The 17,407-nt window shown below is 35.2% G+C and overlaps 1 protein-coding gene and 1 long non-coding RNA gene across 4 annotated transcripts; both read right to left on the minus strand.

The window, feature by feature from the left end:
• Nucleotides 1-7,901: 7,901 nt before the first annotated feature.
• Nucleotides 7,902-8,640, minus strand: LOC148779705 (uncharacterized). Its single transcript, XR_016044102.1, has 2 exons — nt 8,512-8,640; nt 7,902-8,228 (listed from the first exon to the last, which is right to left on the minus strand). It is a non-coding gene; the product is annotated as an uncharacterized LOC148779705 (long non-coding RNA).
• A 173-nt stretch (nt 8,641-8,813) lies between these two features.
• On the minus strand, nt 8,814-14,589 carry LOC18444298 (actin). 3 transcript variants are annotated; one of them, XM_006854474.3, is made up of 5 exons: nt 14,497-14,589; nt 12,205-12,275; nt 11,724-12,117; nt 10,635-11,248; nt 8,814-9,297 (listed from the first exon to the last, which is right to left on the minus strand). In XM_006854474.3, exons 2-5 carry the CDS (start codon nt 12,262-12,264, stop codon nt 9,232-9,234), a joined length of 1,134 nt encoding a protein of 377 aa, XP_006854536.1. In that variant the 5' UTR covers nt 12,265-12,275; nt 14,497-14,589; the 3' UTR covers nt 8,814-9,231. The 3 variants fall into 3 exon arrangements, with proteins under 3 accessions (XP_006854536.1, XP_088707662.1, XP_020529412.1); XM_088851536.1 differs by having other exon boundaries at nt 14,333-14,589; XM_020673753.2 differs by having other exon boundaries at nt 14,273-14,589.
• Between the last annotated feature and the right edge of the window lie 2,818 nt (nt 14,590-17,407).

A 17,407-nucleotide genomic window follows, 5' to 3' on the forward strand; every position in this document is an offset into this window, starting at 1 on the left:
TCTAATCTTTCTCTCGGTCATTCCATTTTGTTGAAAGAAGTAAGGCAAATGTGTTTGTCTAACTATTCCATTGTTATTCAAAACTCACTAAATTCATTGGATCTATATTCTCCTCCTCTATCACTTCTAACAATTTTGATTGTTCTATTTAATTGGTCTTCAACTTCTAATTTATACTTTTTAAAATTGTCTAGTGCTTCATCTTTATGAGAAATTAAATAAGCATAAGAGTATCTAGAATAGTCATCTACAAATGTAATAAAATACTCACTTCCACCTATACTTTTGGGTTTTAATTTTCTACATATATCGGCATGAACAATTTCAAGTAAACTTTGAACTCTTTTGCCTTTAGGAAATGGTTTTCTATGCATTCTTCCTTCTAAGCAAGTTTCACACTTGATATTTTCCTTTTCTAGATAAGGAATAATATTTTGTCTTATTAATCTATTTAATTCTTAGTAACCAATGTGACCAAGCCTTTTATCCCAAATATTAAAACACTCAGCAAATAGCCTTTTCATTCAATTATTAAGATCAAGTTTGTAACATTGCCAACAACAATTGTGGCCTTTAAAATAAAAACTACAATTTTCTTGATAATCATATTTCTATCCCGTACAAAAATTTCACTCCCACCTTTATCAATCCTAGAGAGATAATCTAAATTATTTATCATATCCAGAGCATACAAAACATCAATAAGGGGCCGTTTGGGTACTTGAAAATCTAGGTAAACATATTACAAGGAAATATGAGATTTACCATGTTTGGATACACTTCAATTGTAAAAAAATGGAAATAAATTACACAATATTTATTCAAAATATGTGAAATATATTACGCGCTTGTGAGATCCATTACGCGCCTAACGGGTAATCTAACTACGCATGTCTTTTACCCAAAAAATCCTCTATCTCTCCCTCCATTCCCCTTCTCGTACCCATCCATTTTCCCATCATTATCCCTCTCTCCTGCGCACATCCATTTCTACTTTCTCTCTAAACTCCATCTCCCTCTTTCATGCACATTTCCATTTTTACTCTCTCTCTAAGCTCCACTTATAAGTGTTTGCACATAATGAGCACATCCATTTCTATTGGTTTGTAGCCCTCGTCTGCCATGAGCTCTCAGATAAAAATAAAAATAATAATTGGTAATCAATGAGAAATTATACAACACAATCATAATAAAAAATTTTGTATAACATAATCCTCATAGAAATTAGTAAATGCTCAATTGAAATACGATACCTCTTTAGTCTCCTCCGATGCCTCAAAATTTTCTACTGCAATTACAAAACCTTCTAGTTTACTAATAAAACTTCTTCTCATTTTTTAACTACCATAAAGATTTTGAATGTGGTATCATAAATTTATTGTTTATTTAAAATTATATAGAGAGGCATTTGAAAAACTTCTATAAAAAATAAATAAAAGTAAGGTTTATCACAACAAAATCATGTTATTCAAAACATATTATTCCAATGACTTATCATGTTGAAACCAAAGTCTAATCATGTTAGAAAAATGTGATTCCATGTAAGTGCCAAAAGTATGCAAAATAAGTAGGAAATGATGTCATGATGACTTTGGAATGGTACAAGTTATTATTAGAAAATCTTTTTGGTATGATAATAATGTTATTATTAAAAAATATTTTTGGAATGGTGTGATGATGATTTTAATTCCGCATTTCAGTGAAATTTTATGACAAAAAAAAAAAGAAATGATAGTTTATATGAAGTGCTGGTAAAACGCTAGTAATGCATTTCCCATATTTCTTCTAGACATAGCTAAACCGTCGCAATGTATTTCCCAGGTTGCATCTAAATGCTACCCAAACAGTAACAAACAATTTGCAGGTAATGTATTATACAATAATATGTTACGCCAGTAATATATTTCACAGACAAATTATTTCCAGGTATTCAAACCACCCCTAAGAGTCAAATTGCCACCAGATGGGAGTGGAAGCTTAATTGTCCATTCTCCAAGAATGTTAATGCTAAACGAGTTGCCCATAAAAAGTTTCTCGACGCCATCACCCTTTTCTTTGCACTCCACCATATTGCTCTTGATGTCAGTGACGTGTCTAGTAGCTCCAGAGTCCACCCACCATTCATCGAGGGAGCTCACCATCAATGACTCTTCAACCACAAAGGAAAAGTCCTTGGAGCCATTACCTTGTCCAACATTTTTTTTTTTGGGTTCCCTACAAAATTTAGTAATATGACGAAATTTGTTATAATTATAGCACTTCTTGAACTTGTAGGAATTTTTTGGATGGAAAGGCTTCTTAGCATTTTTATTTGGAACTTTGTTATCATTTTTCTTGGCCATTGCTAAATAGGTTTGGTTTTTAGCTCTTTCATATTTCTTTTTAACTCTATCATTCACTTCCATCGTCAAATGTCCTCTAAGGTCATCCAAGGTATGGATTGTACCATTATTGCGCAAGTTCTTTTTCAAAGCTTTCCAAGAATTTGGAAAGTTTTCAATAATTTTCATAATTTGTTGGTGCTCACTTATGGGCTCACCATAATTGGCAAGTTGATTAGCCATAATATTTATATCATCAAAGTACTCTAGTACCGATTGATCATCTTTTATCTTGCACATATTATATATGTCATAAAGGTCACATTTAGCAACATAATTATCATCGGTGTGTTACTTTTCGATTGCAACCTATAAGTACTTAGCATTAGCACACTTTTCAAATACTTTGTGCAACCTATCACTCAAACAATTTAGGATAGCACATCTACATGAAAAATAATCATTGTTCTACTTCAAATATGTTTACATCTCTTTAAGAGTAGAGTCATCATCGGGTTCACTAGGTTTATCTGCATTAATCACATACAACAATTCCATATTATGAAGCAAGAAAAATAATTTACTTTTGCACAAAGAGAAATTAAGTCCATCAAGCATCTCAATTTTTACCAATTCCGAAAGTATGCTTCTTGTAGCAAACATTCAATCAAAGTTATGATACCAAACCAATTAAAGTAGGCTACTAATATGGATTGATATGCAATAAAATATAAATCAAGATCACACTTTAAACCTCACTTGATTATATAATCAAATTATTCAAATGCATATGTATTCAATCACATAATAAACATAAGCATGTATTTACAATAAGAGTTACTCAAATCATCAATTTCATACTCTATTTTAGTCAAGAATCATATCAAGTTGAACAAATATTAAGTATGGAACAAACTCACCAAGGTGCTTAAGTTAGAGCTTGTAGAGAACAAATATATCTACCTTTAATAGTATCACAAGCAACCCTAACATTGCTGGAAATCTAAATCAAAAAGATGTTAATAGCGTTGTAGAGAGAGAAAAACAATACAAAGATAATAGAGCAAGATGACTTCACAATAGATGATTAGGGTGTCCATTGCAAAGCTATGGATGTACCATTAAGCTCAAGGCACCTCTAAATGTTTAGTGAGAGAGAGAGAGAAGGAACAAAGATGGTGAGAAAGAATAAAAAGGGCATCATACCAAACTCCCAAACCCTTCCTCAATATATATGTGCATCTTGCTTCAACAATTAGAAATAAGGAAAGAGTGGATGAACCTTTGGAAAGTTGAAATAAAATTGACCAAGTGAAAATTTGGCTATTTTGTTGATTAATAAAACAAATAAAATAGTTATCTTAATTTCAAAACTATCTTTAAGGGCATGGAAAAAACCCACGGACAACAACCTTTACACCCACTTTTTCTCTTCATCTAAAACCCAAATGTGTGTTGTGATTAGTCTTTCACGATTGAGAAATATGATCAGTCTTTCATGACCAAGGTTCATACTCATTTGAGTGTTGTGGAAATTTTGCTATGAAAATTTTGGAGCACTTTGACTTTTCTAGAAATTTTGCCATTTTGAGTGTCTAGGTTTCTCCATTCGTGGTTTTGGTAGCCATATAGTTTGTTCCATCATCTATTGACTGTTATTAAAGCAAATGACACACATGCTTTGTATCTTCTAAATGTTTGTGACTGTTATGCAAAGTGCTGAAAATTGTCGAAACGTTGGTTTTAACAATAACGTTCTCTTATGTCCATAGCCATGTGGGCAGCTCCATTAGTAATATTCTATGGTTTTAATGATGAAATGATTCTATGGTTTTAATATTATCTACTTCTTGCAATCAAACTGATGGGTAACTCCCATTGGCCTTGGTTTCAAATTTTGATTCTGTTTTTACAATTAAATTTAATTTGTGCAACGATCTATTCACTTGTTCATTGACTACTTTAAATGAATATACGAATAAACTTTAAATTGAATTGAGTGTAAATTTAGGTGCCATTAAAATATTATGTAATACTCTAGTGTGATGGCAAAATGGAATGATTAGCTTTGAAACTTTTAAATATTTATTTCTTAAAAAACTGGAATATGTTAGCTCTTATATACTGAGTAAAATTTTGATAGTAAGAAAAAACAATTTTATTTCTTATTTATGTAAATGTTGGTAGCATCAGAGGAGGTTGATAATTTTACGATCTCCAAGCACAATAAAGTATTTCTTGAATCTATTTACATGTTTTCTATTATATTGGATGGATAGAAGGAACCTAATTTATTTACAAAATGTTATTCAAAATGTGCATTTCGCACGTCATGTCAATAAAATACATAATAAACAGTTATACAGTCAGTTTCCAGTTGTCCCAATGTCAAACAGGTAAAATCACCAGCACCACACCATATCAAAACTAAACAGGTAAAATTACCAATACCATACTTTATCTAGGGCTGCCAATAGACAAGGCCTACCCGTGGGCTTCCGGGCAGGGCCCACTAATGGGCCGCTAGTGGGCATTGGGCTGGGTTTGATTAGCCTGGAATTTGTCCAGCAGGCCAGGTTATCCACGGTTAGCTCATTAATGTCTCGTTTGGGCCCAAATAAAAACTCAATCTCTCTTCTCTATCTAAAAACCTATTCTCTCTCTAAAATCTTTCTCTCTCAAAACTCAATCTCTCTCTAAAAACCCAATTTCTCTTTAAAACCCACTATTTCTCTCTCTAGAAACCAAATCTCTATCTCTAAAAACCCAATTTCTCTCTAAAACCCACTTTTATCTCTCTCTAAAAACCAAATATCTCTTTCTTTATTTCTCTTTCTATCTCTACAAACTCTCTCTCCAAAAAGCCAATATCTCATTCTCTCTCTAAAAACCCCTCTCTCTCAAAAAAGTGAATTCAATTTGAAAAACTCAGCTGAAATTTGGACGAATTTTGCTGATAACAGATTTTATGTATTATTTTCAAAAAATTCAATCCAAGCACAATCAAAGGTAATTCCCAACTTTCATTGACAATTAAAAGATCAATCAAACTTAAGGTTCCCAACAGCCCAATAATTTTTTTCCAACTCCACCCAAAGCTTCTTCCCATGCTCGAGTTCACATATTCACAGTAAGCAATCAGATGGGAAATTTTGAAAATATAAACAACGTCCTATTGGCTAGACCAGTCAAATACAGATTACATCTTCAATCATGGACTTGTAATGTAAGAGATGCCTGAGAAACAAGAGAAATTCCTCTATGGGACTGGTATAAAAACAAGTTGCTTTCCTACACACCAACCATGAGAAAGATCCTTGTTTTTTTAACTCTCAATGGAAACCATTTAGTAATTCTATTCTTTTGGCCCTAAATGGAAGAATTCACAGCTTTTCAAAGGCCTTTTCTATGTCAGTGAGAAGCAAAAACCAATTTTTAAATGGGACAATAAAAAATCAAGTACTTAATTAATCATGCTAAACGTAATTTAGGTATGAATCAATATTGTTTTCCAATGTATATTTCAATTCTAGGATATGAAATTTCCAGGCCTACTGGTCCGGGCTAGGGCCTCTATACACTTTTTCGGGCTTACCGGGCCAGACCGTTGGTGGGCTTATTCCAGGCCGAGCCTTACCGGGCCAGCCCGAAACAGTTTCGAGCTTTCTCGAGCCCTCAAGGCCGGGCCCTATTCATTGGCAGCCCTAGTATGTATCAAACAAGGTTTCCAACTTTCACACTACCAATTTTCAATTGCTTTTCAGATTCGAAAAAACCACCTATCCCAATACCGAATAGGTGAATATACAAGTTTCCAGCTTTCACACTCACACTACCAATTTTCAGCTGCTTCCCATAATCCAAGAAACCAGCTATCCTAATGCTAAATAGGTGAAAATACAACACCATAATATATCAAACAGAGTTTCCCCGCTTCCCAAAATCCAAAAAAATAAAAAAAATTAGAACACCACAATTTATCAAACAGAGTTTCCGTTTCCCAAAGAATTTTCACCTACTTCCCATAATCTAGAAAAATAAAAAATCAGCAGCAGAAGAGTTTCACAGGAATCAGTGAAACTTATCAGCCACCATCTCTCTCTCTTCATATGATTCATTTTCTCTTCAATGCACAATCTATTAAAAAATAGGAACTCCTATCTCTTGCACCCCTTTAACATTCTCTCTCTCCCTCTCTCTCTCTCTGGGATCGCTTAGTTGCTTCCATGTTTTTCAACTTGGAATTTGAATCTCTCTTCTGAAACAATCTCTATTCTATTTTGAAAATCCATCTTGGAATTTGAATCTTTCTTCTGAAACAATCTCTATTCTATTTTGAAAATCCATCTTCTGTTATTTGAATCTCTGTCTTGCCTAGTGTGCACATTAGTGTTATAAAAATAAATACGTTATAAAGTATGTATCTAAATTTTGCCATATTATATTTTTTTAAAGAATAATTATTTATAACAATTCATTATTTTATTTGAATCTCTCTGTCTTGCCTAGTGTGCATATTAGTGTTATAAAAATAAATACGTAATTATAAAGTATGTATCTAAATTTTACCATATTATATTTTTTTAAAGAAAAATTATTCATAATAATTCATTATTTTACCACTAAGCGTATAGAATTTAGACATGCATCTCTCCTAAACGCCTAATCTAAATATGGAATTTATACATGCATCCCTCCTAAACGCCTAAAATCTAAATAGATGGACAAGAAAGCTTCATGCAAACCGTCATAAGTGAATTTCTCTCCATATGATCTAGATCTAACATCTCAGAGTATTTTATTTAAATCTCTCAGATCATAGGAACATTAAATTGAAATTTAATGTGTGCTATCATCTGAATGGCCTCACCTACGAAAAAATATCATGAAAATATCTCCATGCCCCCAAACATGCTCTTTCTAAACTCAATCTTTTCTCTTTACTTATATATCTCAAACTTCTCTATTTCTGAATCTCACACTCTACTTCTCTCTTCCCGATAACCTCTCACACCTCCATGAAACCCTACTCTCTGTAAAAATTTGAAAAGATGGCTTTACAAAAATATCTTTTTAGATTTATTTAGCCTGAAAAACTAAGTTTATATTAACTTAAAAAAAAAATCTACCATTTTTATACTCAAAGATATCTCTTAAAACAGTAAGTCTATTGTGAAATGAAACTTAAAAATAACGAGTACAGAAATATTTTCCTAAAAGTATTTCCAAAAAATATAATGACAAAACTTAAATCACTAATTTGAACTAATCCAAATCAGCAATCCGACATTGCAATATAAATATGTGGGTTGAATGATCCATCCGATTTCATATTCAACTGATTTGTTCATATCTCGTGAAGATAGGCATTTCATACACATCAAGACATTGTTGCTAAATTGCCATACATTTCTTTTAAGATATAGCCCCTGACCTTATTTCTCTCCCCACATAAGTTCACCTGACCATGCTCGTTAGTGCGATTCAATGGGTATAAACAATGTGAAGCACACTCCCTACAAAAACCGGATGCCTCCAAAAATAATAATAATAATAATAATAAATATTAATCATACGAGGTTGAGAGAATTTTACCAAAAATCTTTCTCCAAAATAAATCATTGATACATTATATGTTATGATTTAAAGGCCTTCATCTAATTCATCAAACCCAATCAACTGAGACCAATTTTTTACTGAAACACCCACCCATTTCCAGATACAAGCATCATTCATCTTCGACCAGGAGGATACCAAAAACTCGAAATAAAAGAAATGAAAAACGTCAGGCAGTTTGACTTGATACGGTTTAACACTTTCAAACTTTAAATGTCCATCTCAGGAAAACAGGTGACCAACAAGAAAAACGTAGATCTGTAGCACATATAAGCCTTCTTTCAGTACATCCTCGATGAGGGAAAGAAAGGGGGAGATATTATAAGCCTTTTTGCTGAAAGAAGGGGCTTATAAGCCTCACATTAACAAGAAAAACATAAAAATAAATATATCAAGAAAATGAAAGGCGATTAATAGTAAAATACTCAAGAACTCAAAGTTTTCAGCAATAAATTGATAGAAACACACAGGTGAAAGCAAGCAATAAATAGCGAGCGAGCGAGCGAGAGAGAGAGAGAGAGAGAGAGAGAGAGAGAGAAGAGGAGGGGAGTTTTGACAACTTCGCAAGACTTACCTCCTCGTATCGATCAAATCCATTGTATCGAGCCTGCCACAAGAAGCAGCAAGCTATGTTCGCAAAGACAGCAAAACGCTGCATTGCCTAGACAAGCAGTAAACCATTCAAACCCGACCACAATGCAACAAACATTTCTAAAAAAACCGGGATCATTTTACAATACAAACATTAACATAAAACAATGTCATTCCAATCTAAAGTTCCCATGTAGCCAGTAAAAACCGGGTGATTATTAAACAATCACACAAAATTAATAAAGGAATAGAGATAACAATATGATAACACTAACACCCAATAAATGAGTCAATACCAGAGGTTGATATCATATCAAATTTCTCATACTACTATTAACAGAAACAGCCCAAAAAAACATACCCACACGCTCTCTACCACTAGGTTGCCACAACAATCGGCAGTCTCTCTCTGACTCCCTCCGACAAATGGAAAAACTACTACATTCCCATAATCCTCAATGACAGGGAAACTAGCCATTACAAATACCAATGGCTCAAGGGAGAGAAATAGAGAGGGGACAAGGTGACCGGAAATTTTCCAATCTAAAGCAAGACATACAATACCATATCAAGCTAATACAACTCTAGAAAACCTCACTGCAAATACTCTTCTACACCATTTCTCAATCAAACAGCTAGATCTCACATAAAAAGGGGGGACCCAAAGGTGAAAAAGCGACATACCACTGACCATCGTTTTCATTTAGAAGCACTTCCTGTGAACAATGGATGGGCCAGACTCATCATACTCAGCCTTGGCTATCCACATCTGCATCCAAACAAATTCAACACTCAATAATTAGTACATATACAAACCAATATCCACACCTTCATACTATCACAAATGACAACATGTCAACAAAGCAAACCAGCATGAGCATTCATTGCTTTTTTACTAGTCTCAACACCGACGCATATAATGACAAAAGCAAAACCTCATATCATGTCATTTTTGTAAAAGAAGTAAAAAACTAACAAAAGAGAAACCGATAAATATAATATGACACAAGCAAAATCTCATATCATGTCATTATGCTAAAAGCAGTAAAAAACTTAAACAAAAAAGAAACCAATAAATATAATATGACAAAACAAAACCTCGAATCACATCATTTTGCTAAAAGCAGAAAAAAAACTAACAAAAAAGAAACTGATGAATATAACATGACATAAGCAAAATCCCATATCATGTCATTTTGCTAAAAGCAGTAAAAAACTAACAAAAAGAAACCACAACCAATAAAAAATCTGTGGAACGAATGATCAAGTGGTTTGGAATGAAACAAAGACAATGGATCAAAGGAATAAAATGCAGTGAGAGAAATATACGATGGAGGATTTGAAACTTTAGGTATAGAAACATATTGTCCAAAAATGATCCAAATGGAAGTCTTAAAATGTGGGAAATCAAAATCATCAACGAAAAAAAGACGTGGATGATTACAAATGGAAAAGGGATACTTAATATGATTCAGTGCATGTTATATATGAGATGGATATAGTAAGCAAAGAACCAGTAAGATGACTAAAAAACATTTGGTCACTTTAACATCAATCCATTCACGCACATGCACACACAGACATTGGGTACACTTGGAAGGGCAACCATGATAAGTGTATGGTCGAAGAAGTTATTGCTGCCCAATCAATTGGTCGTAGACTGATAATGGAGAAAAACTGGTGACATGTTCAGTAAGAACCACCCTTCCTCCACTATCCTAAGTATGGGTGGGATGGTGATTACCCCAAAAAGTTACCATCGTCACCAGGGCCATTATCATACTTTTCCCTATATTTGAAGTGATCGTAAGATATTACTTATTATATAATGAGTAATTTATATTCCTATGATAGCTTCAGACAATTTCTATGGCCATATCCATGCACATAACTTGTAGATACCATCGTCACCAGGGCCATTATCATACTTTTCCCTATATTTGAAGTGATCGTAAGATATTACTTCTAATATAATGAGTAATTTATATTCCTATGATAGCTTCAGACAATTTCTATGGCCATATCCATGCACATAACTTCTAGATATTAGGAATCAGGCATGCTCTTTCAAACTTTAGCATGAAGAAAAACCACATATATTATTACCTGTTGGAAAGTGCTGAGAGATGCCAAGATAGAACCTCCAATCCAGACACTGTATTTCCTCTCAGGTGGAGCCACCACCTTGATCTTCATGCTACTAGGGGCAAGAGCAGTGATCTCCTTGCTCATACGATCAGCAATACCAGGGAACATAGTTGACCCACCACTGAGCACAATGTTTCCATAAAGGTCCTTCCTAATATCCACGTCACACTTCATGATTGAATTATATGTAGTCTCATGGATACCAGCTGCTTCCATTCCTATCAAAGATGGCTGGAATAGAACCTCAGGGCACCTGAATCTCTCAGCCCCAATGGTGATCACCTGACCATCAGGCAACTCATAGCTCTTTTCAATGGAGGAGCTGCTCTTTGCAGTCTCAAGCTCTTGTTCGTAGTCCAGAGCCACGTATGCGAGCTTCTCCTTCATGTCACGAACAATTTCCCGCTCTGCTGTTGTGGTGAAGGAGTAGCCTCTCTCAGTCAGGATCTTCATTAGGGCATCAGTGAGGTCACGACCAGCAAGATCAAGACGGAGGATGGCGTGAGGGAGGGCATAACCCTCATAGATTGGGACTGTGTGGCTGACACCGTCACCAGAGTCGAGCACGATACCTAATAGAAGAGACCATAGCAAATCAGTAAATCAACATATAATAATCCAAAACCAATACTACAGCAATATATCTGAATATGTAGCGAATCATTAACAAGAAAAAAAGATCAGGTGAAAAAACTATAGATCACTAATATTTAAATGCACGCCTAATTACAAAAGAACAAAAGAATATCAATTGACTGATTTAAAAAATAAAGATTTAAAAATTAAAGATTTAAAAATTAAAGAGTTATTTTGAGCATTGAAAGAAGATGTGGCTTCTTCGTTATCAACAACACGTTCATAAAATAGCAAGCATGAGGGCATTCAGCAAACTCCACATGGCATAAGAGTCTGAAACTATGCATCTACACCGAGTAAAATGGCTAGCATTAAATAATATAAAATAAAACCCATCCATGCATGCATGGTTCATGATGGGGATGGAGAATAAGGAAAAATGAACAGAATGAGAGAATAAGTCATACGCACCAGTAGTACGACCACTGGCATACAGAGAAAGCACGGCCTGAATAGCGACATACATTGCCGGAACATTGAAGGTCTCAAACATGATTTGGGTCATCTTCTCTCTGTTTGCCTTGGGGTTCAGGGGTGCCTCAGTGAGAAGAACTGGGTGCTCCTCAGGAGCAACACGAAGCTCATTGTAGAAGGTGTGATGCCAAATCTTCTCCATGTCATCCCAATTGCTCACTATACCATGCTCAATTGGGTATTTCAAAGTGAGAATACCTCTCTTTGATTGAGCTTCATCTCCAACATATGCATCTTTTTGGCCCATTCCTACCATGACACCAGTGTGTCGGGGTCGACCAACAATACTAGGAAACACAGCCCTTGGGGCATCATCTCCAGCAAATCCAGCCTGAAATGAAGCAACATATAAGAACACCAGTGTTGAATGAAGTTTCAGAGAATTAAAGAGACGCAATAAAGGATTCAAAAAACTAACCTTCACCATTCCAGTGCCATTGTCACAGACAAGGGGTTGAATATCCTCAGCCTCGGCCATTTTATATCAAACTGCAATGTGACAGCACCATGTCAATACCAAACCATGAAGGTGGAGATGATTAAACTATGAAAAGATAGTGAATTGCAGTAAGCAAAAGTCCATCTCTTAAGCACAGAAGTCCATTCAACAGAACCAAAACCCATATCTTTGATTAAAGTGAACAAAGAAATTATTCAACTTTATGTTGTTCATTTAGTTAATAAACATCAGGGAAAATTTTCCATGTTGTTTGGAGTAGGGTACTTGAACCCAACATCTACTGTCCATGTTTATCAAATGACAGTCACAGTAGGAAAATGAGTTGTTGCCCACTTTTACAACGCTCTCATCTTTTCATCACAAACAATTACTGAACTCCACTAACCATGGAAGCATAAAAAATAGATGTTGATAAGAGTATACAAACACTATAATCATAAGGAGTAGAGCTGCTATCCAGTCACTAATCATCAAACTAAGTATGACTCACTTATCTCAATTCACAAATTATATTATAAAATTACATACTGTTAAAGAAAAACATAAGGACTAAACGAAAGTGAAGACCAAACAAAAAAGGATAAAATGGAATAAAAAGGAGCAATGTATTGCATAAGTTAAGTCATTGCTACTTGGTAGCGTACACATGAAAAGCATGTCAATGACTGCAAATCACATAATTGTAGATCAAGTCCATGACCGACCAAAACGCAAACATCCACAAGGAGAAAAACTTTGCCAACATATTACATAAGTCATTGCTACTTGGTAGCATACACATGAAAAGCATGTCAATGACTGCAAATCACATAAATGCAGATAAAGTCCATGACTGACCAAAATGGAAACCTCCACAAGGAGAAAAACTTTGCCAAATTTTAAATAGAGGATGGATTTTTTATGAGTCCCCATCCACACATGCCTGTAGTCCCCCTCTAAAGTCCATCTAAGAGATGCATTTTGAATTTAAACTTTTAAGAGCTTCATGATCTAGGCCATGGTGATCTTCAATATAGAAAAATAAATAAATTTTAAAATTTCAAAGGTATATATTTGTTAACAGTGTTTCGGGTGCCTCTTTATTACTGTCCCATCTTAAGATGGATGTTTGATGGTCAGGGGACCGCATGATTTTTCATGTGCCCCCTGACTCATATAACATTTTTCCATTAAAAACACACCTTTTTAAGGTTTAACTTTTATCTGACATATACATAAATCCGAAAAATATTCAAATTGATTAAAAAATAAAGATCAGAACATTTACAAAACACACAGATCATGAAGGAATCAAAGATAGCATGCAAGAAATTATGCATCAGATGAGAAATTGAAAAGGGCAAAACTGATACACCTAAAGTGAAAACCTTTGGATTTCTTGTAGATGAGAAAAATTAACCAAACATGTAGATGAACCAATCCCTCCAAGATCCATGTTGCATAACACAAAGTAGATATACAAAAACAAAAAATTGAGCAGATCTGATGAATCAACAATCAGTAGCAAGCAGTGGATAATGCAAAAAAATGCAACTGAAATTATAGATCGTCATTCTCAGTAGATCCCTCTAATTAAAGGTAAAAGAGAGCAAAATATAGGAGAGTGGAACTTCACAAGATCTAGAAATGATACACAAAAGATGATCAAAGAAGTAGATGATCAAAACGAGCACAAAAAAAATACGAAGGAACCTAAACAAATACTCAAAACAACATGCAAGCATAAATTATTTGATCGTAGAAGTAATCAAGATCCAAAATACCAAAACCCTAAAAAATTTATCTGCGGGCAAAGCAGCTCATGAACCCTGACGATTCTTTAGAATACTGAAGATCAGCCACTTTAAAGACATTTGCACCAGATCAAACACTAGAACAAGCAATCAAATTAAATCAACTTCACTGATAGACCAGATCTGCACAATCCAGGCAAAGAACCCCAACTTTCCTCAAAGTTTAGATCCAAAATTCTAATATCATCTAGCTCCCACAAAAAACCCAATTTCAACTGTCAAAGGCGATTTACCGATGAAAATTAACGAAAAATGATAAAAAAAATAAGAACGTCAGATCTGATGAACGTAACCACAAATCATCCAAATCGCCAGAGAGAGAACTCTGAGGTAGAGAGATCAAGGAGAAGATTTCAGACGAGACAATCGAGAGTTATTAGTTCAAGAGAGTGGATAGAGAGGACAGAGAGAGAGACGATCGAAGGAAAAAGAAACAATAAAAAAAGTAAGCCATTACCTTGAAAAACTGGAGCTCGCTTCACCTATTTGAGACGAGGGAGAGAGAGAGAGCAATTTCTCTCTCTAGAACACACAAAAGGACGCAAATGGCGCATGGGAGAAGCCAGGTGGTGCTTATATACTCCTTTGTCGAATCGTGGCAAATTCGAAACCAAACGACCTTGAAATTTCGGTGAAAATTTCGGGAATCATTTCAACCACGGGAAAAGATAGGTTGCCCTGGATGACAGCCTTTTACGGAACGACAAGCGTCCGATGAAAGTCCTCATGACCGATCATGGCCGTTGGATTTGACTTTCGGCCATGCCACGTCATCTTGGGCGGCCAAAGTCTGGTCGTGCCGTCCACCAAAGGCCAGCTAGGACGCGACAGAAAAATATTACACCAATATTTGTAATGCCATAGGAAGTCAATGGACGGCTGTGATTGTGTCTTCAAGCATGTATTTCACCTAAGCTGTCCATTTACTATGGTCCATTTGCACGGCTCTGTCACCATGGCTCGACTCCTTGGATCGAGTTCATTAACAAGGGGCGTTTTCTAAGTGGTGTTACCTAATACACGGAGCGAGTATAGTGTGCTCTCGCAGGAGCACAGTGTCCACTTATTTCCTCAACCATAAATATTACTTAAAAGAGTTTTAAAAATCTGGGCTGCCGATTCAAATGCTGAACGGGAGGGGACTGAATTGGTTCTAGATCCCCACCCTATAAACCTTGTATTTTATTTTATTTATTTATAACTTATTTGGATCATGATATGGATGATGTGAGAACGATCCAGATTGTAGCTGATCTGAACTGGGATTGGGGTTGGACGACCCGCCAGGCCGATTTTTTTTTTAAACAATGGAAATATGTTTTGGATATGGGGTATAATATTGTTTTTAAACTAGATGATTTCTATCCAAATCAATGATTTGGATGGGAATCTGTCGGGACTGACCTAGTTATGGGACGGCATGGTTTCTAATGTGGTTCCCCTTAAGACCCCTATTGTATATTTTATTATTTTTTATTTTTATTTTATATAATGTTTTATTAGGTTCCATCTAAATCACCATCTTATAAACCATTATTTTAAATTTTTCATATTATTTCATTACTTTTTAGCAATTTTCTCGATTATCTATTTGGACCGATCTAGAGCTAATCCAGATTGTCGATCCAGATTACCGATCAAGTGTTACATCATGGATCTCTGGGTGAACTATCTCTCCTACCGATCCGGGTTTTGAAACACTAGACCATACGATCGTTGAGAATCACAAGGCGATTATTTTTCAAAATAAAATTAAATTTTGAGTTCTTTAACACTTCGATGTAACAGTCGAAAAATTTGACGATATAAGCTGAAATCTAGGATGTTATTTTTTTAAGATTATACAAAGCATATTTGAATTATTTTTTTGGTTTTATTCTTTTTGAAGTTGGTCCCCATATTTAAAAGAATACATCTCTTATGGGATACTAAGAATACTCATCCAATGAGATTTACTTGAGGTAGTATATGGACAGTGAGCTCATGTGGGAGTGTGAAATCTTTTGGCTAGAGAAAAAAAAGGCATGGTCACCCTCTATCTAGGAAGATAAAGTAGAGGGGGAGTTCGATAATTTTTTCTTCCCTCCCTAAAAACAATAGTTGGGGGGAGAGAGATAGAGAAGGGCCCAATGTCCTTATCCCATTGAGAGTATATCTTCTTCCATTTCTTTGTCAAGATAAAGAGAGTATGGTGGGGTTAGTTTTGCTTTCAGTCTAGTTCATTAAACTAAAGTAGAATGAGACCTAGGGCAAAGTTCTCTTTCCATGTTTTAAGAGAGAAAGGGAGAGATGGTCTAGAATGATTTTTTCCATAAAAAAAGAGGGGAAGAGGGAGCATTTTTTTTTGGTCACAAAATTCGGTAAAATGTGTGTTTGACAAAGTTTCCATGGTTTTCTAAAAATATAAAGTGAAATTTGGTCAGATAAGATCGACCTCTTAGTCTATTAATTTTTTTATGGGATTGTATACAATGAGACCGTTTACCTTTGATATAAGGTGGTCACAATTACTTACAACCATCTGATATAAAATTTGCTTTTTTTTTGAAATTTCAACTTGATCTTAATTTTACATTCAATAGTCAAGATTAATGTGAACACCTTGTACCAAATTTAAATAGTCTCATTGTATACTTACCCTTTCTTTATCTTGTGGGGTGAGATAGATTTTAACCCAAGAACACAATATGGAAGTATTGAAATGCTTAGTCCCAAAGAGCTTTTAAAACACCAAGCTGAACCTTGGCCCCTAAGAAATCTCCAGGTTTGATCGGCAAAAGCTCCTTGACTAAAAGTAGGGGAGACAATGGGAAAGGTGCCCAGCACTAAATAACTATGGCCTGGGCCACAAAATGTGGCCCTCCAGCCAGAATTGCCCTGGTGCCATGACTAAGCCCAGCATACGATAAGGATGGTTCAACCCAGCCATATTTTTTATTTACTTTCTATTTTGATTTATTTTTCTTTTATCTACTCCAGCTTGGCCCGATCTAGCCCTAGCCCTATTCCTAGTCAGGGCTGGCCTAGGCTTGGGCCACCCCTATGGGAGGCCAAGCATGGGTCAAGATTGGCTCACCCCAGGGCCTGCCCGTTGCCAGTAAAGGTCTCCTTGAGATGAGAGGAATAGAGGCCATAACTCAATAATTGGTATTAGTGCACAAATGATGAAGGTCGGCGATCTTTGGTCGGACTCAAAATTACTCGAGTCAGATGGGTGATTTGGATCTTAGGAGCACTACTCTTTCCTTTTTTTTCTTTTTCTTTTTTTAATTTGTAGGAAAGTATACAATAAGACCATTTACTTTTGGTACAAGTTCGTCACAATTGATCTTGACCATTGGATGTGAAGTTAGGTGGTTACATTTGTT

The sequence above is a fragment of the Amborella trichopoda genome, chromosome 11 (genome assembly GCF_054954075.1).
Source record: "Amborella trichopoda isolate Santa Cruz 75 chromosome 11, AtrichopodaSantaCruz75HAP2 v2.0, whole genome shotgun sequence".
Lineage (NCBI taxonomy): Eukaryota > Viridiplantae > Streptophyta > Magnoliopsida > Amborellales > Amborellaceae > Amborella > Amborella trichopoda.